This window comes from Emys orbicularis, chromosome 9, assembly GCF_028017835.1.
Source record: "Emys orbicularis isolate rEmyOrb1 chromosome 9, rEmyOrb1.hap1, whole genome shotgun sequence".
NCBI lineage: Eukaryota > Metazoa > Chordata > Testudines > Emydidae > Emys > Emys orbicularis.
The window spans coordinates 68,949,987-68,973,870 of NC_088691.1; the positions used below are offsets into that span (position 1 = coordinate 68,949,987).

The following is a 23,884-nucleotide window of genomic DNA, read 5'->3' on the forward strand; positions in this document are numbered from 1 at the left end:
CCATACGCAATGCCTGCCGTCACTTCCTCCCATTTATTCAGAACCAACATGTTCAGATAATGACAGACAACATCGCATGCATGTTCTATGTCAGCAGGCAGGGAGGGCCTCGATCTCACTCACTTTGCACAGAAGCCATGAAGCTCTGAAATTGATGCCTCGCGAACAACATCCAGATATCAGCCACCTATCTTCCTGGGGCCCTGAATACCACCGTGGACAAACTAAGCAGACGTTTTCCCTGCGATCACGAATGGGAGATAAACGACACGATCATATGCTATATATTCCACGTTTGGGGCTATCCAACCCTGGACCTCTTCGTGACTGCGAAGAACAAGAAATGTCCAGAATTTTGCTCCAGAGCGGGATTGGGCAAACATTCCCTAGGAGATGCGTTCCTGATCTCATGGGCTCAACACTTAATGTATGCTTTTCTCCCAATACTGGTTCTCCGCAGAGTTCTGACAAAGATACGAACAGATCGTGCGACGGTAATTCTGATTGCCCTGTCGTGGCCCAGACAACCATGGTTTCCGTTCCTCACCAGAATGTCAATTCTCCCACCGATTTCGTTGCCCCTTACTCCAAACCTCCTATCGCAGCAACACAGCTGATTTCTTCACCCCAACCTGTCCATGCTTCACCTCAAAGCTTGATTCCTACATGGTTCTCCCAAAACGAACTAGCATGCTCTGAGCAGGTTCAAAGAGTGCTCCTACATAGCAGAACACAATCTACTCGCATCACTTATCTCCAAAAGTGGAAGCGATTCACACAGTGGTGCTCAACTAAACAACTTCCTCCTACTTCTGCACCTCTTCCGACCATACTTGACTACCTATTAGACCTTAAGCAATCTGGCCTTTCTTTCAGCTCCATCAAAGTCCACTTAGCTGCTATTACAACTTTTCATGACAAGATCGACGATACCTCTGTTTTTGCTCATCCAATCACCAAGCGTTTTCTCAAAGGGCTCCAATCCCTATACCTGGATATTAAACCACCTACCCCTCCGTGGGATCTTCACTTAGTATTTTCTTGCTTAACTCAACAACCATTCGAGCCCCTAGCCACTTGCTCCCTCTTACACCTCTCCATGAAAACAGCATTCTTAGTGGCAATCACCTCCGCCAGATGTGCAGGAGAAATAGCAGCTCTGATGGCGGACCCACCATACGCACTATTTTTTAAGGACAAGGTTACCCTCCGACTACACCCCAAATTTCTTCCAAAGGTGCATTTGTCATTCCATATCAATGAGCCAATACAACTACCAACCTTCTTTCCTAAACCACATGCAAACTCTTTTGAATCCACCACAATGCATACATTAGATGTACGCAGGGCTTTGTCCTTCTATTTGGATAAAACCAAGCCCTTTAGAAACTCTTCTAGACTCTTTGTCTCCATTGTGAAGCGCTCCAAAGGGACACCTATTTCTGCCCAGAGACTTTCAAACTGGATTTCTGAGTGTATCCGACTGTGCTATCAGATAAAGAAAGTTACACCTCCAGCCGGCATCAGAACTCACTCCACTAGATCTGTGGCTACCTCCGTGGCTTTTCTGCGCAAAGTTCCTCTGGCTGACATCTGTAAAGCGGCTGCTTGGACTTCTGAACACACATTTGTTAAGCATTATGCCCTTACTCAAGACCCTCTCTCTGATACATGATTAAGCAGAGCTGTATTATCTACTGCATTCCTACCAAATCTGAAGTCCCTACCTCCTTGAGATACACTACTTTTAAGTCACCTGGAGTGGAGCACCCACAGGGATCTCTCTCTCTCTCAGAAGAAGAAGAGGAGGAAGAGGAAGTAGTAGTAGTAGTAGTAGTAACTCACCTGTGCAGTAACTGACGTTCTTCGAGATTGAGTGTCCCTGTGGGTGCTCCACTACCCACCCTCCTCCCCTCTACTTCGGAGTTGGGGTAGCATCCGTTGTAGAGAAGGAACTGAGGAGACCGGTTGCGCACACGTACTATTAAGGTACACTCAGAGCGGGGGGACAGGCTCTGCGTGTGCGCAACTGGTACAAGTATTGCTGTAAAAATCTCCGATTGAAGGCGCAGGGACGCACCAACACCTGGAGTGGAGCACCCACAGGGACACTCTCTCAAAGAACATCAGTTACTTCACAGGGTGAGTAACCTCCTCTTACAGATAGCAGGAATCTGCCCACCTGCTGGACGTTGCAGGGTTGAGGTGTAAAAAGCTACCAGTCTGATTTGTTAGGGGTTTACACATACTTTATAAGCCCATTACCCTTTTGCAAAGCAGTGCCGTGCAGAATCAGACTCTTTAAGTTATATAAGTAAGCAAGAAAGCATGTTAATTTATCCATCTACTAACATCTAAAGTAGCCGAACAAGACGTCAGAAAGTGTTACCCCAGTGATTTAACTCTCTTACTAGTGTTGAGTCATTCAGATACTAAGTTGATGGTTTCAGTAGAAGAGTTTGGGTGGGGTAGTGCCACTACACTGGGAAAATTAATAATAATTTTACTTGCACTGGTGCAACTATACTGGTCCTACAAATTGAGGATGCTATTATGTAGACAAGGTGCAGGCATTTTTAATATCTTATTTAACCTTACTGAGCTCGGTAGCTAAAATACCTCCATACAAAAGAGCTGGATTGGTGCAGAAAAATGCTCACATTTGGCTTGTGAAAACAATGCCAAAGAAAGTAAAAGAGTTAGTCTTGAATCTGTCACCTTTAGCAGAAAACAGGGCAGGTGAGGTTAGCCCTACTTGTGTTTTGTAGAGCATTCTAAGATCATGGTTATGTACTTTCAGTATCCTGAGTGATCAGAAATGAAGCAAATGGGCAGAGCAGAATAATGCATAAAGTACATATGCAATAATAAATGTGACAAAATTCAGCACTCCTAGTTTATTATTAATTGTTTTCCCAGCAGACAATGGATTGTGCAACGTGGCACCCTTGTGTTTATGAGTCAGTGTCATTTTTAGAAATGGGAGATCAGCTTAAGCATTTTTATTAAAGTAGCTTAAAGGTTAAACCTGTCAAGTCTAATAGCATCCTTTCTAATTACAAATAAGAATATGTTAAATTTAGCATGGTACACCTCTACCCTGATATAACGCAACCTGATATAACACGAATTTGGATATAACGCGGTAAAGCAGTGCTCCGGGGGGGGGCTGCGTACTCCGGCGGATCAAAGCAAGTTCTATATAACGCTGTTTCACCTATAACGCGGTAAGATTTTTTGGTAGAGGTGTAGTTGGAAAAATAAGTAAATTTGATGAGAAAATTTTCCCCAGCTTAAAAATGGCCACACTCAGCATGGAATCAATTTTACTTAAACAAAAGTCAGAGTGCTTTGTCATTAATTCATGGATTCAGTTTGAAATCTTAAATAATTTAAGATCCAAAAACTGGCTAATGCATATATGCAGAAATGTAAGTACCTTTTTATAAATTCTAAAGTATTATAACTAACTACTGTATTTTTGTAACTATTTCCATAAAGAGGTTTGGATAAGATTAAAAAGAAAGTTTTCACTAAGCCTCTGAAAAATGCTACTTGTGAAATAGTTAATTCCTCCCACTCAGAAATGAATCTAACCCTTGATTGTATTATTAAGACTGGTTCTTAATATATACCTAAGAGTTTGTTAGTCATTAGGACTATTGGATTGGTCTTTACATTACATTTTTCTCCAGAAGCTGAGTGCATAATATTCAGAGTGCTCCAAGACCTTACTGACTCAGAAGATATGAAGAAGGGACTTCTAATTTGCATTCCACACTTAGTAGCACATTGTGCAGCCATTAGACCCCTGAGCTGGTGCAACACATTTTTTTTTAAAGCCAAAAATTGTGGTGTTCCATTTAGAGTCAGGAATCCCTAAACTGTATTTTTAAATTTCCTTTTGGATAGTTACAAGAATTTGTACTAAGCAAATAAAAACTAGAATGAATCGAGTGTTTATGTACGCATGTGTGTTAGAATTTTCTCTGACCAGCATTTTACATTTTGTCTTGTATCCTTAGAATTGTGGTCAGTATTCTTAGTTGCACTAAAACTTAGATTTTGCTTTTAGTAATAAATACTATTTGACTATTCATTTTGCTAGACTTCTATTTGCTGCAGAGCATATTTTAAATACCATACTAAACATTGCATTACAAGAAATAGCAGAGAAGACAAACTGAGACATTCATTCTGAGCTTAGTGTTACCTATGAATTGACAGTGTGATCCTTTTCATCAGTATTCGGTGGGAGTGGCAGGTGGCCAGCACATCTTCTCAACAAGAGCACACAAAAATGGAGGCACCCAAAATTAGTGGACAGTTGTGAAAATGTTGGCCTTAATTTTATGTTTAAAGAAAAGCTTAGATTAACCCTCATGTCCCAGAAATCTGACAGTGGGAAGCTGCAGTTTTTACGCAAAGACTGACTTTATTACAATTTAGTCATTTACATCAATAATATTTTACATATGCAGTAAAAGTATTTTGTTTCTTTCCTGGCACAAACTTTTGCACCAGCTTTCTGTGCAAAATGAAACATATGTATCCATTTCCACAGGAAATTGTTTCTCAGGTTCCACTATTGCGGCATATTATTACTGTGGATGGCAAACCAACAACATGGTCAGAATTCCCCAAGGGTATCATTGTTCACACTATGGCTTCCGTGCAAGCAATGGGGGCCAAGGCAGAGAATGGTATGTACATTTAAAATATTGGGGTTGCAGAAACTGTACTCCAGCTAACCCTGACTGTGTCAGGGGAGGAAGATTATAGCCCTTTACTGCTGAAAATCTTGTTAAATCATTTATGTATAAATTATATATCTAACAAATTGCTTTTTGATGCAACTTGTTATTGAAAAGTTTTAATTGGAAAAACACAGAAAGAAACAAATTTTCACTTTTTTTTTTTTTTGGCAACACGGCTTTTTCTCTTGACATGTTGGGTTTTTCTAAAAAGCAGGGTGGAAAGACTTGCATTAAAGCTGTTTTTCCCTGTCCTTAAATTTCATATAAATTGAACAATACTTTGTAGTATGGTCATTTTTCCAACATTGATGAAGAAGCATTAATTTGTAGCATTCAAGGTATTTAGAGACCACAAAATATAGTATATTTTATTTACACTTTGGTATATTGCTAAATTTGGGCATAAATACACACTAGAAGTAACATGTAAAATCTATTTTAAATTTGGACTATTACAACTTTGTTTAAATTATTTTTACTGTATTTTAGAACAGGGGTGGGCAAACTTTTTGGCCTGAGGGCCACATTGGGGTTGCAAAACTGTATGGAGAGCTGGGTAAGGAAGGCTGTGCCTCCCCAAACAGCCTGGCCCCCACACCCTATCCATCCCCTCCCACTTCCCGCCCCCTGACTGCCCCCCTCAAAACCCCTGACCCATCCAACCCCCCCGCTCCTTGTCCCCTAACCGCCCCCTCCTGGGACCCCCATCCCTAACTGCCCCCGGGATCCCACCCCCCCTCCAAACTCCCTGTTCCCAGTCCCCTGACTGCCCCGACCCCTATCCACACCCCCGCTCCCTGACAGGCCCCCCGGGACTCCCACGCTTATCCAACTCCCCATCCCCTGGCCGTGCCTCCCCCCCGAACCTCCGCCCCATCCAACTGCTCCCTGTCCCGTGACTGCCCCCCGGGATCCTCCACCCCATATCCAACCCCCTGGTCCCGGTCCCCTTACCATGTTGCTCAGAGCAGCATGTCTGGCAGCCGCGCCGCCTGGCCGGAGCTAGACACGCTGCCGCGCTGCCCTGCAGGAGCACGCAGCTCCATTGCCCAGAGTGCTGCCCGCGCGGCAGCGTGGCTGCAGGGGAGGGGGGACAGCAGGGGAGGAGCCGGGGGCTAGCCTCCCAGGCCGGGAGCTCAAGGGCCAGGCAGGATGGTCCTGCGGGCCGGATGTGGCCCGCGGGCTGTAGTTTGCCCACCTCTGTTTTAGAAGGTATCAAAATATATTATGCCAATTTTTTGAATTGTAATTTTAATTTCTTTAACACCTTAGAACCAGAAATCTGAATTTCCCTGACGTTAAATGTTTTAATGCATCTCGCTAAGTAGCAGAAAATTCTCACTTTTATTGCTAAAAAGTTGGTTAATCTGATTTCTTCAAATGTCATGCACTGAGTTCCTCTGAATCCCTCCCCACCCCCTTCTGAGTGTTGTGTGGGGTTTTTTGTTTGGGTTACAGAATCCTTTTAATCATTAGGTCATGTGAATGTTAGATGGAACTATGTTTTTGGAGAAGGGGTGTGTGTGATTAGTACATCTGCTGTTGATTACGTGGGAATAATATTTTGTGCAGTTTTGTTCCCAATATTACAAGTGCTTAATTTCTCCATTTAAAGGAGAGATTGTGTTCCTTTTTGATGAGCTAGCTCTATGTGCTATTAAAATTTTAAGCCCTCTACCAGCAGAACTTAATATAGCTATGCTTCATATTGAATCAGTTGAATATTATTGTTCAAAGTACAGCAGAACCTCAGAGTTACAAACACCTCGGGAATACTCTGAAATGTTTGTAATGTTATGGTTGTTCTTTCAAAAATTTACAACTGAACATTGACTTAATACGGCTTTGAAACTTTACTCTGCAGAAGAAAAATGCTGCTTTTAACCATCTTAATTTATATGAAACAAATACAGAAACAGTGACCTTACCTTGTCAAATCTTTTTTTAACTTTCCCTTTATTGTTTTTTAGTGGTTTACAGTTAACACAGTATTGTACAGTATTTGCTTTTTTTATTTTGTCTCTGCTGCTGCCTGATTGTGTACTTCTGGTTCCAAATGAGGTGTGTGGTTGACTGGTCAGTTTGTAACTCTGGTGTTCATAATTCTAAGGTTCTACTTTACCAAATAAAAGGCCTTATGTTTTACCTTGCTTCAGTCTGTTTAATATTGCATACAAAAAACTCCATTAAAAGAATGATAACGTTGCAAAGTAAAGCTTTCAGAAGTTAGAAAATGCCATAATTAGGGTTCCTTGTGCAACCTTAATTCAACCCCCTTGGTCCTATGCATTATGATATGCTCTTTAATTACATGAACACCTTTTTTTTTTTTTTTTTTTTCCCCCATTGGACCCGGTTTCATTTATTGCCCATGATGGACAGTACTCACTGATTGGGTAGCTATGCAATACTTCTTTTTATACTCCTCAGTGCTCCATTCCATATTTACTGCACACCATGCAAACCCTTCTCTGAATACAGAATTATAATTTTCCTCATGGGCTTTTCTGTAGTACTCATCACTGTAATAATATTTCAGCATTTAAAAACATTAATGGCCTTTCCTTAACAACACTACCGTGTGGTATGTGGTAGTATTATCCCCATTTTACAAACCAGGTTTTGTAGAGATTAAGACCACGATTGTCAAAAGTACTTGCTAATTTTGGGTGTCTAATTGGAGATGCTTAAGGCCTGATTTTGGTTTTTTAGAGTGCTTAGCTTTTCTATAGCAATTCATATGTTTAGTGCACAGTTGCAGTTTTGAATGTTCAGTACTCTTGCAAATCTGAATCTATGTGTTCCAAGTGGAGCATCCATAAAATAAAGAACACACAATTAGTGGGCACTTGTGAAAAGTTTTGGTTTAAGGTCCGGATTTTTATGCTCCGCATTGCAACACTTAAACAGATTTAGGAATCTAAATCTCATTTTCAAACGGGATTTAGGCACTAAGAAACCAAAATCCCAGTATCAGAGGGGTAGCCGTGTTAGTCTGGATCTGTAAAAAGCGACAAAGAGTCCTGTGGCACCTTATAGCCATATGCTATGCTCCAATACGTCTGTTAGCCTATAAGGTGCCACAGGACTCTTTGTCGCTTTTTACAAAATCCCAGTGACAGTTTTAGTGAATAAATCCCTTTTGAAAATGACCTTTAGGCTCCTTAATCAGTTAGGCATTGCAATGGTGACACCTAAATATTTTTAAAAATCTGGCCTAAGTGACTTGCTAAATACATAGGAATTGTGTGACAGGGATAGAATTCAGTTCTCCAAGGTGCTGTTCAGCTGCCTGAATCACAAGAATATCCCTTTTCTCCCTGCAGTCCATTGCATTGTTCACTACGCACCTTGCAGCCTCTCCAGCAGATAAGTCAGGGTCCTGCAGAGGGCTGTCTCATTTACTACAGAACCCTGATTCATTCCCTGAGCAACATCCATCCTGGGCACTGAATAAGGCACAAGTCCTGTAGAAAAAATATTGTGTAATTATGTAATTAAAGAGTGTGTCATAATGTATACATGCAAGGGGACTGAGATATGGTTGCGGAGGCAACCTTAATTTTGCTATTTCCTAACTTTTGAGTGTTTGACTTTGCAACTTTAACATTATTTAAATGCAGGGTTTATTTTTTTAATGTAATTTCTTAGGTTTAAAAAAAAATCGGAAAAAAACACAGAAATTCTATCATGTGGGACAATATTGACCCTCCATATGGGTCATCAGCAGGGTTAGTGCCTTTTGATCTACAGCATGGACCTCTACCCATTGAGCTAATGGAATAATGGATAGTGTGGAGTAATCCCTAGAGGGTGATGAGAGACATGCTTTGCCAATGTGTTTTGTAGCCATTTGCTATGCAGCAGAAGAATATAGTGACTCTGAAATCCCGGGTTCTATTCCAGGTTCTGGAAGGGAGTGATATCTACTGATTACAGGCCTTCCTTTGCCTACCTGCTCAGCCTCTGTTTTCCCCTTTGCTCACCCAACAGATGTTTCTGTCACACCTGCTCCTGTATCCCTGCTTTGTCCCTATGCCTAACACCACAGTGGCCCTGGCTGCCAGGATGAGCAGTTACAGTAATAGTCCTGTTCTGCATAGATGGGATCTTCTGAGATGTTAGTTGCCAGATTCTAACCGTAGCTTAGAAATGGCACAAGTTTTTTCATGGTGGCAGAAAAAGATATGCCCCTGACACCAGGAAGACTGCTCACCCATATTTCAGATTCCTGCTCCAAGATATATAGGCACTAGAGCTGCTCTACGAAATGGTTGTAAGACTTTTTTTTTAACATGCGCAAAACAGTGTATTTTCCATCATCTCATTCTTAGAAACAGCTGAACCGTTTTTTCGTAAACATTAAAAATATAGACCGCCTCCAATAGACACCTGGCATGGAACATTTGATAAAGTTATAAGCAACTGAAAATAGGGTCTTATAATGGAAAGTGACTTACTGTTACCAGCTCTGCCTATAAAACAGAACTCTGTATGCAAGGGCAAAAAAATAAACAAAAGGTGAATCAGTCTGTCCAACACTAGTAAACTTACAAATATAGCAAATATAATTTTATATACAAATAAGGGCCCCAATTCTACAAACACTTATGCATTTGTTTAACTTAATGCATTGAAGTCAACAGACTACTCAAGCAAAAAGTTAATTACAGGAAATAAATTTCAGGATTAGGGCCTAAATTCCTACAGTTCAGTGTGGATTACTTATTTCAAATGAATTACACTATCTTCATAGAAGTTATAGTAGGTGAACAGAACATGGTTTTGAGAATTGACATTGTCTCAGTTGTGGCTTTCCTGAGCCCTATGTATGGGGCAGTGTGTTGCTATGCCCCAGGCGCACACAGAAGCAGATTGATTCAGTCACACTCCTGGTTCCTCACCCTGCTCTGGTGGGGTTATATCCTACCCTATATCTGATGCAGCAGACATCTCTTCCATGCCAGTGCAGCTGTGCTGTCCAGCACATTGAGGGTGGGAACAAAAGCTTTGTTCATTCCCCATTCTTCCCACCCACTTCCATCCAGGTGTGTGGTTGAGATGTAGTAAACTCTCAAAGTCTGATTTTTACTCTAGTGTAGCTACACAGTATTCATAGATGATGCAGAGAAGTTAGGGGGCACTTTAAATTTTCTTTCTCCCTGTGAAGGTGCCTGGGATTGGCCACAGTTTGTCCCAATGTAAATTGTCACAAAAGTAGTAATGTCTAGTTCCTTATCAGAATAATCACTATAATATGTTTTAGTATTTAAGATATTAAATTTTATATGCTTTCTATACATTGTGCATAATTTTTTTAATAAAAATTACAGTAAGCAAACAGCAGGCCAGGCCTATACCCTCAGATATTGCAGTAATCATGTACACAAGTGGATCTACGGGACTTCCAAAAGGAGTCATGATTTCTCATTGCAACCTTATTGCTGGTATAACTGGGATGGCTGAAAGAATTCCTCATTTGGGGTATGTACCAATAGAAATTTTCATTAAAGATGGCTTGTAATTACATGCAATCATAGATTAATTATTGTGTAACTAGTTATTCTATATAAAGTGTTATACTGCACTCATTACCACCATAGTATCTTGAGCATTTTCCAGTAGTGCATTATTATTCTGACTAACATCTGTCATGTTGGTTTTTTCCACGTACTTGTGTTAGGGATGGCAAGGTCAAAGAAATGGGCCTTGCGCTTGGAATAGAAAGTGGTGAGGTTTGTGGTGGTCCTTAGTTCCATTGGGAGTTCATTCCACAGTCTTGGACTGACCACCGAGTAAGTTCTATGTCCCGCATGGATGATCTTTCCCCTTATTGTGGAGAGTTTCATTGTATCAGAAGCGAAGTTGTTGACCACAAGCAGGCATACAACTATTTTCTCCAAGTTTTTCAAAGGAAGTGCTGTTGATTATTTGTCCATTTACTATGTGGTAGATCTTAGCTTTAAGTTAAGAGCATGACATCTCACTGAAATATAAATTAAAGCATTTACTGGGAATGTTCTGAATAGAGTGACTTATTTTTATTGATTTTTTTTTAAAGATTTTTTTTAAAAAATCCAAATGACTATCAAAAATCTAAATAGCAAGCCAGGGCAGGAGGGGCATAAGAGGGTCAGAGTTGCAGCATGGAGTGCTGCAGAGATTCTGGGCAGCACTATGGCTCAGAGGGCAGTCTGTGGAAGCTGATGTAAGTTAGCCCCTTTAGAGCTATCTAAATTATGTTTCGGGACCGCTGAAGCCCTGAGCACCCCGGAATCAGGAGAGCACAAAGGCAGAGTAAAGCCCCCTTCTCCTCTTTTCCCCTCTAGCTGTAAATTCTATGCTGCACCTCTAGTTGGTATAGCATAGACTCTTCCCTCTGGAGAAGTCTTTGTGGTCTTAATTATAAGTAATCACTTTTTGAATCTTTTGTTCCCTGATAAGTAAATAACATTCTTTCCTCAGTGCCCCTAAAATTAAAATGAACATTTCACAACTTTTGAAACCACACATATATGCTCAAGAATACTGAGATTGGTTCTCAGGCACACACACATTCTTTAACCTTTTCTGGTTCTTTGGAGGCTGTAAATACAGTTTGGCTTTAAATGATTGTCCTGAAGACACTAAATAGTACAATATGAATGTATCTTTTTAAAACTTTTCAGGGAAAAAGACATTTATATTGGATATTTGCCTCTTGCTCATGTTCTGGAATTAAGTGCTGAACTTGTTTGTCTGTCTCATGGATGCCGTGTTGGCTACTCATCACCCCAGACATTAGCTGATCAGGTACGTAACTTGTATGTCATACCATAACAATAGAAGATCAACTTTTGATGGATATCTTAATAGCTGTTTAAAAAATTTTAATAGGAAAGCAATAAGAAAATCTTTGTATACCAAAATATAAATGGGTATATTTTTTGTTATATATCAATACATCAGACTAGTTTCTAAGCAATTTTTAAGGTGAAGGATCTATAAACTGACATCACTGATTTTCTAATTAAGTAAACTGTCACCTTTCTGTTTACATATTAAAACCTTGTACAAATCCTCCATTTAACTTTATTTTCCTCCCTATTTAGTCCTCTAAAATAAAGAAAGGAAGCAAAGGAGATGTTACTATGCTTAGACCTACGCTAATGGCATCTGTACCAGTAAGTTTAATGCTATCTTTTAAAGATATTTCATCATTCAAATGTTACACGACAAAGAGGAATAATATCTTGATAGTTACTGTAAATTACAAGGATCAGAAGACCTTTAGCGTTGATAGTTTACATAATGTACTCTGTATTAAAAAAAATTATATAAATATTTACATGGTGGTGTGAACATTCTTACATACTAGATGACTAACACTATTTGAAAATGTGAAACCAGCTGCGGAAATTACACATCTTGGCATTTCAACTTTTATCACGCTATTGCTAATAGTAGGTAGTATAAATATGATGTAAGTAAAATTAGCTAAATATGATCTGTAGAAGACATTTTATTCTATTTGTCATCAATGTGCTATACTATTGTCTCATAATAAGAAATGTTCCTTATAGAGCAGTGAGTCTGCCAGCATCATGTAAAAAGAATGTGGAAAATTGGCTTTGGCATAACGTTCGTTCATTTTTTGGTTTAAAGGGAAAAAATATACAAGCTAGTTAGGCCTTTTGTGGGCAAAGAATGTAGTGGGTATGCTTTGCACCTTGAGGTATATTACTTATGAAACATTTGAAAGGTGGTAGTTAGCAGTAATTAGGTTACCGTTTTATATTTCTAAATTCAGATAGTGTTTAGCGCAAGCCATTAAAAATCTCAAAATATTTGAGTAATACTGTACTTTGTACATTAAGATTTTATAATTATTTTTGTTAGCTCACCCATGTTTTACCATTTAACTATAAATTGAGGACAGTGTCCTTCTGTAGGCTTTGCTAAAGCTGAAGGGGGGATAGGAAAGGGATCTAGGTGTCCACATTCTTGGATAAGCAGGAGAAGTAAACTCCATAGCATTTAAGAACACTGAGAGTAAACGAACATGCCAGCTTGCACACCATATCCAGTGCAGCATAAGATGCTGGTTAGGAGATGTCTAGACCCCCAGCTATGTAGTACTTATGCTGCAGGCAGCAGGTAAATTAGAATTGCACGTGCACCCGCTAAGACTGGGAGTTCATTTTACTGCTGCTCTTTCACCTTGGTCCGTCCTAGAGATCCTGTCCCAGTTACAGGTATCCTGTAGAAGTGGGAGCAATAGGCAAGGATTTGTGCCTTGAAATGTACATGTGTCTCATGTTTAACTTTTAGTGCACTAAATTTAGTATTGCTATTAACTTGCTTATCTGTATTTAATCCTTTAATGTAACTAGGAAATCATGGATCGGATCTACAAAAATGTCATGAATAAAGTAAACGAAATGACCAGTTTCCAAAGGAATCTGTTTATATTGGCCTACAATTACAAAATGGAACAGATTTCAAAAGGCTATACTACGCCACTTTGTGACAGGTAGATTTTCAATTCTGTTGTTATTGGGATCTTTTTAAATGCTCATCAAAATGTTGCTATACATGCAATATCTGATCTTCAGTGAAGTCATACTTTTGTTTAGTTTTAAAGCTTACTGTTTGATTGGGGCACAAGTAAGTCCATTGACTTGCCTAAAGTCACACAATGAGTCAGTAGTTCAGTTGGGATTACTTCAGCATTTATTAATATAAATATAATATAAGTGTTAAGTTAATTATTTTTCTTTCAGTAATTTGCAAGCTTAGATATATTTTCCTATTCAAGGTATTGTGTTACTCCTGTTAGCTTTTAATCAGGGGTTTTATACATACCTGGAGGGAAAAATCTATTTCTGTAAACTAGCAAGGTTTATCACATTTCGTTTTTAACATAATGTGAACCTTATCATCATAAAACTGGTCTGTAAGTGTAACCCACACACCTGGGTGTGGTGTTCTGTCCCATCTAGTGGCACCGAGGCTACTTAGAGAGAGAGAGAAAACGAGTCTGCTCTACAGCTTTAGCCAACAGCCAGTTGGCTTTTAGCTCATGCGGTAGAGACTCATGCATTAAGCTCCAGAGGTCCCCGGTTCGATCCCACCCACTGACAACCAGGGTCTGTCAGCATTACGTAAGGTCATGGGAAAAAGATCTAAGGGAAAAAGGAGTTGAGGGCGGCAGTTTCTCAACGAAACAATATTAAAAGCACAACTGCAAACTATCCCAAAAGATGGGAAATATAGGAAGAACAGTAAGAGGCCCATATGGCTCGATGAGGAGCTCTTTAATCACCTGAAAAGCAAAAAAGAAATCCTACAAAAAGGAGAAACATATACAAACTCCTAAGGAAGCACAAAAGAATAGCACAAGCATATAGGAACAAAATCAGAAAGGCTAAGGCATAAAATGAGTTACACCTTGCAAGGGACATAAAAGACAGTAAGAAGAGGTTCTTTAAAAACATTAGGAACAAGAGAAAGATGAAGGAAAGTATAGGTCCTCTATTTAGTGGGGAAAGAGAGCCAATAACTGATGACATCAAGAAAACTAAGGTGTACAATGCCTATTTTGCTTCAGTTTTCCACTAAAAACGTTAATGGTGACCAGATACTCAACATTATTAATATTAACAACAAGGGGGAAGGAATGCAAGTCAGAAAAAGGAAAGAACAGGTTAAAGAACATTTAGGTAAGTTAGATGTATTCAAGTTGGCAGGACTTGATGAAATTCATTCTAGGGTACCTAAGGAACTAGCTGAAGCAATCTTTGAACTGTTAGCAATTATTTTTGAGAACTCCTGAAGGATGGGGGAGGTCCCAGAAGGGTGGAGAAGAGCAAATGTAGTACCTGTCTTTAAAAAGAGGAACAGAAAGGACTCGAGGAATTATAGAGCAGGCAGACTTATTTCGATACCTAGAAAGATACTGGAACCAATTATTAAACAATCAGCTTGTAAGCACCTAATAGTCATTATGGATTTGTCAAGAACAAATCAGACCAGGCCTACCTAATTTCCTACTTTGACAGGGTTACTGGCCTAGTGGATATTGAGGAAGCAGTAGATGTGATATATTGTGATTTTTTTAATAAGGCTTCTGACACAATCCCACATGACATTCTCATAAGCACAGTAGGGAAATGTGGTCTAAATGACTATAAAGTAGGTGCAGAACTGGTTGAAAGACCATACTCAAAGAGTAGTTATAAATGGTTCATCGTCAAACTGGGGGGATATATTTAGTGGGGTCTTGCAGAGGTCAATCCTGGATTCAGTACTGTTCAATATTTTCATTAATGACTTAGATAATGGAGTGGAGAGTATGTTTATAAAATGTTCAGATGACACCAAGCTGGAAGGGGTTACTAGCACTTGGAGGACAGCATTAGAATTCAAAATAGCCTTGACAAATTGGAGAATTGGTCTGAATTCAAGATGAAATTCAGTAAAGACAAATGCAAAGTATTTCACTTAGGAAAGAAAAATCAAATGCGCAACTACAAAATGGGGAATAATTGGCTTAGGTCATAGTACTTCTGGAAAGGATCAGGGGATTATAATGGTTCACAAATTGAATGAGTCAACAATGTGATGCAGGTGCAAAAAAAGGCTATCATTCTGGGATGTAGTAACAGGAATGATGTAAGAAAGGCCTTAGCTGAAGTACTATGTCCAGTTCTGGGCGCCACTCTTTAGGAAAGAGGTGGTTAAATTGGAGAGTCCAGAGGAAATCAACAAAAACAGTAAAAGGTTTAGAAAACTTCACTTACTGGGAAAGGTTAAAAAAAATGGGCATGTTTAGTCTTGAGAAAAGAAGACTGAGGGGCAACCTGATAACAGTTTTCAGTTATGTTAAGAGCTGTTGTAAAGAGGACTGTGATCAATTGTTCTCTCTTTCCACTGAAGGTAGGGCAATGGGTTTAACCTGCAACAAGGGAGACATAGGTTAGATCAGTGTTTCCCAAACTTGGGACGCTGCTTGTGTAGGGAAAGCCCCTGGCGGGCCGGGCCGGTTTGTTTACCTGCCCCGTCTGCAGGTTCGGCCGAGGGACGTACTGGCCGCCACTTCCAGCAGCTCCCATTGGCCTGGAGCAGCGAACTGCGGCCAGTGGGAGCCGCGATTGGCTGGACCTGCGGACGCGGCAGGTAAACAAACTGGCCCGGCCCGCCAGGGGCTTTCCCTACACAAGCGGTGTCCCAAGCTGGGGAAACACTGGGTTAGATATTAGGAAAAACTTTCCAACTGTAAGGGTAGTTAAGCTCTGAAATAGGTTTCCAAGGGAGGTTGTGGAATGCTCATGATTGGATGTTTTAAAAAACATACTGAGAAACACCTGTCAGGCATGGTCTGGGTTTACTTGGTCCTGCCACAGTGCAGGGTGCTGGACTTAATGACTTGTTGAGGTTCCTTCCAGCCCTACATATCTGTGATAAGTTCTGATAGAATCAGGGCCATAAAGATGCGGGGGGGAAAGGTAGTCACTCACAAATGCAGACAAAAAGGTAGAGTCACATCAAGCTAATTCAAATCCTCTTGTAAACCTCAATTAAAACGAACAGCACATGAATATTTACAGACTACTGCTAATGTTTTCTGAGCCTTTTACATACACAAGATACATGGATAATTCACATTTAACTCTGCAAGAGTGCTTAAATCATACAACTTATCTCCAAGCTCAAGTCACTTGTAGGATTTAAATGATTTCAGACCTTGCTGAGACTAAAAGATACAGTATAGTTAAACAGTTTTCTGCAATTTGTTTTTCTTTTCAATAATGTAGGCAAATAGACATTAGAACTTTGCTGTCTCAGTAAAGAATATTCAAAAGACTTTGACTTATCCTGCAGAATAAAATGCAAAAGTAAAACCTGAAAATTTTCTATATAAACATTGTTTTGAAAAACTTTAAATTTCAAGTGTACTGTTTGTGGATCTAATCCTGCGTTTCCTGCACATCTAAAAATCTCTGAAGTTAGTGGAAGTTTTTGATGCCCATGCAAAACAAGATAATTCCCTTGGTCTTCTATTTTTAAGCAACAAAAACATCCTCTTTTCTTAACTTTGCATTTTTAGCCTTATTTTCCGGAAAGTACGAATGCTGCTAGGTGGTAAAATTCGCACCCTACTATGTGGAGGAGCCCCACTTTCTGCTGCAACTCAGAGATTTATGAACATCTGTTTCTGTTGCCCTGTGGGACAGGGATATGGACTAACTGAGTCAGCTGGGGCTGGAACAATCACTGAAGGTTAGTGTTGGCATGTCCAAATGCATGCGGTGATCTGTGTTTGTATAATCTTCAGCAGAGTATTCATTTGGGTTTATGTCCACAAACTGGCAAGTGAGAAAACACTGAGAGGTGACTCGGGCTTTTTGAAGAGTAATTTAATTTTAGAAGGCATAATCTGGGGATTTTGTGCTAAAACATAGGAATATATAAATTGATGTTCTCATTGTAGCAGATAAAGGTGAAATGGTCTGAACTGAATTTTGGAATTTTGTGTATACTAGCTGAACTGAATTTGTTCCAAGAAGCCTGCAGAGTAGGGAGGCCAGCATTATGGTGGGAATAATGCAGTCACCAATGACCTGCAGTTTTTCTTGGGTGTGCACAGGCTCCAGAATTTGATTTTCTACTTTTGGATCGAGAACATATAGTAATTAAGTTAAATATATAAGTCAAATATGTGAATGCACATTGCTGTGAATATGCAGTCACATTTTTTTCAAGATATGCAGTAACTCATCCATATACTGAGGCCCCTGCAGTAAATTGTTCTTGAGTGATGGTCCCTATGTGTACTCTACTTGATGTGTACATATGTGACACGCACCTGAGACTGGAAGATTCTTGCTAGCAGTATCCATTTGTCCACACATGTGCCTCTATCCTCCTTATACTCCAAACTGGAGGGAGAAGGGGTGGCATAGACTGACCGTCTTGCCAATTCCTTTCTACTGCCCGTGTTCTGAGACCGAACCTCTTCAGTATCTGCAGTGTTAGCTAGCATTCTTCAGAATTTTTAGTTAGTTGTACATAGTTTTAAAACATGTTTTTAGATAGTTTTGAGTTGGTGGCAGTAGTTTAGTAGTCTTTAGGGCTTTGCCTCCCTACCCCACTGGACACCCCCTCTATGGCTGCCCAGGATGCCAGGATTCAAGATCTGTATGTCTTGTCTGTGGGCTTTCCCAGCTAACGACACCCATGACTTATGCTGTTGCCTTGGAGAAGCTCATATCCCCTCTATGTGCAACATCTGCTGGTCCTTTCCCAGACGAACTTGTCAAGTCTGTGTGTACAGGCCTAAAAGATTACAAAGGGTTCATGTGATGAGGCCCCGGTCTGATTCTGGCCTGTCAAACCCCCCCCGTACATCCAGCAGCAGCACCAAGAAGTGTCCCTCTGAGCATGGTGGTCTCTGAATCCAAGGATAATCTGAGCAGGGCTAACTATCCTGCCAAGCAGAGACACGAGGAGGGTAAGAGAGAGAACTTTCTCACAAGAAATGTGAGAAATCTCACTCAAGCTCACCTTCCAAATAGATGACTTTCTCCACAAAATCTAAACAGTCCCTCCCTATAAATGCCACAGGATGTCTTTAAGAGCAACAAAAGCATTCCTTTCGGCCTTCATCCTCGCAAGAAATGAAGAGACAGCAGATTCTCCAGAGGAAAGCTGTGGAACTGTGGCTCGGGAGGAAAGCCCAGAGGGAACCCTGCTGCTCCCAAAGCCTCTGTCTGTGACGAAGACCATCTAGGTCTCTGCCTGGAACAGAAGCATGGGAGCAGGATTTCCCATTTCCTGGAGGAATGGGTTATTTAAACTAGGGATCAGTGGTCAGGGAGATAGTGAGTTAGAGATACTCCTTCGAGTTATGGGCTCCACCCCGCCCATTCTTCATCCAGTCTTCCATCTCAAATGATCCCATAAAGCATGATCTAATCCAGAATCCGTTTTCTTACCTCCTGGATATGGAAGTAATAGAAAGTGTTCCCTCATAAGAGAGATTCTTTATTGTTCAGAAGCCTACGGGGGAAGCTGCGCCCTTCTAGATCCCAAGAGGCTCAGCAAGTGGATGAAGAAAACAAAGTTTTGGATGGAGACCCTAACTTTTAAGGTGTCATCCCTGTCCGAAAGGAATTTTCTGACTTTGGTGGATCTGATGGATACATAAGTTCATCTAATGATCAGACTGTGCCATCTAAGGTTCCTAAGGCTTTCGTAGGGCAGGAAGCATTATCAATATCGGATGCTCCTATTTGGCTTGTCTGCAGCCCCCTTTGTCTTTACAATGATGGTGGTGGTAATCATATTCAGACTCAGGTCACAAGGAATCCACCTATATTCCTTCTTGGATGACATTAATCAGAGCTCTTATCCCCAACAATAGCCCATAGACATCCCTGACCTTGAATCTCCTTCGGTGCTTGGCTTTATTATCAATATCAAGAAAAGCTTGATTCCGTTCCCCCAAATAACTCACTTGGGAAGGGACATAGATATATTTTTGCTATCGAGGTGTCTATCTTTAAGAGGTTCCAGAAAATTCAGAACCTCCTTGTGTTGTTTTGGAACTTCAAAAGGCATGCTATTGCACTGAGCCTTCAGCTGCTAGGCCTCCTAGTATTGTGCATAGGGATCACTCCATGGATGCAGTCACACATCACATGCATTCTAGGCTTCATTTAAAAAGTATGGGTCCACTCCCTGGAACTTATGGATTCCAGCGCAGGTGATCAACTTCTTAAAATGGTGGCCAGCACAGAGCAGTGTCAACAGGTTGTTCATGGGAACACCATATAAGTTATGGATGACAACTCTGATCCTACTCAGATTCCTACACTCCTCAGGATTCTAAGTAAACATTAAAAAGTCCATTTTAGCTTCCACACAAACTATAGACTTTATTGGAGCAACCCTAGATTCAATCAGAGCCAAAGCATACCTACCCCAGGACAAATTCCAAGATATAAAGGACATCATCACTCAGCTTTGACTGAGCCCTCAGACAACAGTTTGAACCTGTCCCAACTGCCTTGTGTATGTATGTAACACCCTTCGTGAGACTTTGACTTCAATGTCTACAGGCTTGATTATGGACAGTGCCAAACAAACACAGTCCAGACAAACTGATCTTGCTCCCCCGCCCCCCCAAGAGTTCTGTGTTCTCTCTCTTGGTGTGAAAAAAGAGAAACTGTACATGGGGCTTCCCTTTGTCCCTCCCCACCCTCAGAAAGATTGACTACAGACCCCTCCCTTACAGACCCCTCCCATCTGTGCAAACATGTTGGACAGGGTACCTGGACCCAACAAAAATCCCAGCTGCACATAAACCTTCTGGAGCTGTGTGCCGTGCACAAAGCCTGCAAGTGATTCCTACTTTTTATTCAGACCTTGCATGTTCAAGTCCTGTTGGATAACATGACAAGAGTTTACTACACCTCTACCCTGATATAACGCAATCCGATATAACATGAATTCGGATATAACGCGGTAAAGCAGCGCTCCAGGGGAGCGGGGCTGAGCACTCTGGCGGATCAAAGCAGGTTCAATATAACGCGGTTTCACCTATAACGCAGTAAGATTTTTTGGCTCCCGAGGACAGCGTTATATCGGGGTAGAGGTGTACATCAACAAACAAGGGGGAGCAAGGTTCACTCCTCTTTGCATAGAAGCAGTCAATCTCTGGAACTCCTGCATTTGCAACCAGATCACCCTCTCAAGTAGTGCACCTTCCTGGAGTGCACAATGCTTTGGCAGACAGCCAGTGCAGACATTTTCTCCGGAGATCACAAGTGGGAACTACATGGTACAGAGCATTATTTGACAGTGGGGATTCCCATCTTGGGATCTTGTTGTGTCTGTTCAAAGGTAGTTCAGAAAAGAAATTCAATATTGATAAATTATTGTGAAATTTTACTATTTATTGTTGACTTAATCAGCAGGCACACAAGCATCCATTTACAGCTGTCCTGTAATGTGATTCATGAGGGTGGACTGTTACCAGATGTGCCCATTACTTTGGGGTATGCTCATTTATTCGGGTTACTCCTCTGGGGAAGGGGGTTCTGTAATCCTGTCAATGTACTGCTTGTGTCACTTGTGTTTTCATATGGAGCTCTACTTCTCCCTTCTGCAAGTCCCCTCCCAATGGAGCTATCCTGCAGGACCTAGGGTCCCTAGGGCTGGGTTACTCCCACCCCAGAACCGAATGAACACCCACACACCCACACGTACCTTAACAGAGCAAGTCTGAGCAGACCGGGTCAATCAGCACTGTCAAGCTGACCCCTTATATGTCTCTGGACTCACTGGGCTGGAGGAAGCAGCACTTTCAAGCTGACTCTCCTTATATGCCCCTGGGCTCCATGGACTGGGTCAAGCAGCACTTTCAAGCTGTTACCCTTATGCGTCCCAGTTTCAGCACGTCCCTATCCCCACTCCCCCAACACAATTGTACTGGCAGTAACCTACTCGATGAGCAAACCCCACAGTATTTTGGGCGCTGCAGGGATCTTTAGCTTAGGTAAAAGAAGCGTTGCTGTAGAGTGAATGGGGGAAGCTAAAAACACAAACGAGTAAAGTTCAGCAAGAGAGAGAGAAGCAACCAACTTAACCATAGAAGTTATTTATTGAATAATAGTGATAACTACACAAGGAGGACTAAACCAACCTAACATACATGATTAAAGGTTAATACCTAAGGTAGAAAGGAAAACAGAGAGAGAGAAAGAGGGGGGGATCTCACCCACTCCATGAGGCTTGAACTGGTCGGGGTTCCCAGGTGATGGTGGTAGCTGAGGGACCTGAATGCTGGAGACAGGCAGAGCCCCCAGCACGATCAGTCAGAAGATGGAGTTCCAGTGGAACTGATGCATAGTTTGGATCTAAGCATCAGAACCCTGACTAGAGGGTAAGTAGGGATTTTTGTAGAGAAATTACAATGGTTCAAGGGAGAACACTAGATTTGTTTATAGGTGAGCTGATGACTCAAGGGTTTTCTTTAGACTAGACAATAGGAGCTGATCACTCTTGGCTATGGGTGGTGTTTTCTTCCAGGGAGCTCACAATGCAACTAGGCTACTTCAGTATTTGGATATCAATTAAGGATTCATTACTAGAATTGGTCTGATAATTGCTGACCTGGGTGTGTGCAGACATAGGTTCATTAGCATCTGGAGCAGAGATTCCCATGATGCAGTGCTTCCCTGCTTTTTCTGGTCCCAGAATTCAGTGTGGTTCTCTGTTCTCCATTCTGTATGTAAATTGAAATGTCTTCCTGTCCCATCTTTCATGCAGATGAGGCTAGGGGAGTTGTCTCTGCTCTCCATTCTGTATGCTAATGGAGATGTCTTAATCTTGTCACCCTTGTCAGGAGGGGTCTAGGGGTACGTCTTCACTTACATCCGGGTCCGGATGTAAGCAATCGGTTTTCTGAGTTCGATTTATCGCGTCTGGTTAAGACGCGATAAATCGATCCCGGATCGATCCCGGAAGTGCCCCGGATCGATCCCGGAAGTGCTCGCCTTCGACGCTGGTACTCCAGCTCGGCGAGCGGAGTACGCAGCATCGACGGGGGAGCCTTCCTGCCGCGTCTGGACCGCGGTAACTTCGGACTAAGGTACTTCGAATTCAGCTACGTTATTAACGTAGCTGAATTTGCGTACCTTAGTCCGAAGTGGGGGGGTTAGTGTAGACCAGGCCTCTGTGTGTCTCCCAACGCCCTTCACTGGTCTCTGCAAGTTTTTTTTCTCTGATGGGTTTTGGTTTAAGCAGAGGCTGGGGGTGGGGGGTGTCTTTCATGAGTCAGGCTGGATACTGCACCCTGGTTCCCCAAGAACACAGAGGTGTCTGGTATCAGGACTGCTGTGACTACTCAGTAGGGTGACCAGATGACAGGAAGAAAATATCGGGACACGGGGGGGGGGGGGGGAGGGGGTCACTGGCGGAGCAAAAAAACCCAAAAACCGAGTGCTGCCGGTGTAACGACACAAACAGCTCCCTCTCCCAATTCACTACTGTGGTCCAGTGCTGTCGGCAGTCGGGGGCGGGAGCTGAGAACAGCCGAGTGCTGCGGGCAGTCAGAGGAGATTATGCATCCTCCCTTAGCTATGCATACCTTCAGCCTCTGGTTTTCAGGAGAGGGGGGAAAAAAACCAACGGAGAACAGCTGAGTGCTGCCGGCAGTCAGAGGAGAAGGGGAAAAAAAAAAAAAGCCGAGAACAGCTGAGTGCTGCCGGCGGAGAGAAAAAAAAAAAAGCGGAGTGCGGCATCCCGACCGAAGATCAATCGGGACGCGGGACAAATACCTAAATATCGGGACGTCTGGTCACCCTACTACTCAGAGCCATATTGACTTAATTTGAGCTCTTCACCTTGCTCCCCCATTGTAGGACCAAGGGACCAACATACATATGCTTGTATGTTAATTTCACATTTTGAAAGTTGTGTTGTTCAGTTTTGATAAATAGAAATAAATTTTAATGACTACTTGCACATTTTTAATTGAAAATTAATTTATTTTTAATTTTAGTTTGGGACTACACTACAGGGAGAGTAGGAGCACCTTTGGTTTGCTGTGAAATCAAATTAATGAACTGGGAAGAAGGTAAGAAACCTCTTATGTAATGAAACTCAAATGCATGTAAGAACCTTATGTCAGTATTTATTTATTTGGCTACACTATGCCCAATCCTCCACCGTGTAAGTTAAAGCTGTTCCCTGGGTGGCACAGGATCAGTGAGCTGCAACCAAGCTCCCTTACAGAGCTTACTCAAACAGGATTGAGAAAAATCTGCGTCAAGAAGTACAGTGCATGTGTTATTTACTGAAGAGGAAATAAATAGAATGTTTAAATAATTTAAATGTAGACAATAGAAAATTATTGATATTTGCCTAAATAGGTGATGGTTAGTATAATAAAGCCATGGAATTAGTCTATTTTTTGTTGCTTCAGGATGAAAGGAAACCTATTGTGTTTCAATAATAGTTTGGTAGATGAATGTTTGTTTGTTTGTTTGTTTTCTACCTTGTTGCACACAAGTTTGAGTTAAAAAAAATCAGCTCCTAAGCCGCTGTAAAGTTTTATGAATATTTATAGATTTGGTTATTAG

At 41.4% G+C, this 23,884-nt stretch overlaps 1 protein-coding gene across 1 annotated transcript in view; it reads left to right on the forward strand.

Annotated features, from left to right (window-relative positions):
• ACSL3 (acyl-CoA synthetase long chain family member 3) overlaps positions 1 to 23,884 on the forward strand; it is a 109,642-nt gene that overhangs the window by 72,958 nt on the left and 12,800 nt on the right. Inside the window, exons 6-12 of the mRNA XM_065411367.1 lie at positions 4,565 to 4,703; positions 10,091 to 10,241; positions 11,426 to 11,549; positions 11,849 to 11,920; positions 13,130 to 13,269; positions 16,846 to 17,018; positions 23,305 to 23,379. Coding sequence (XP_065267439.1) covers positions 4,565 to 4,703; positions 10,091 to 10,241; positions 11,426 to 11,549; positions 11,849 to 11,920; positions 13,130 to 13,269; positions 16,846 to 17,018; positions 23,305 to 23,379 — 874 coding nt within the window. The remainder of the gene's footprint in view (positions 1 to 4,564; positions 4,704 to 10,090; positions 10,242 to 11,425; positions 11,550 to 11,848; positions 11,921 to 13,129; positions 13,270 to 16,845; positions 17,019 to 23,304; positions 23,380 to 23,884) is intronic.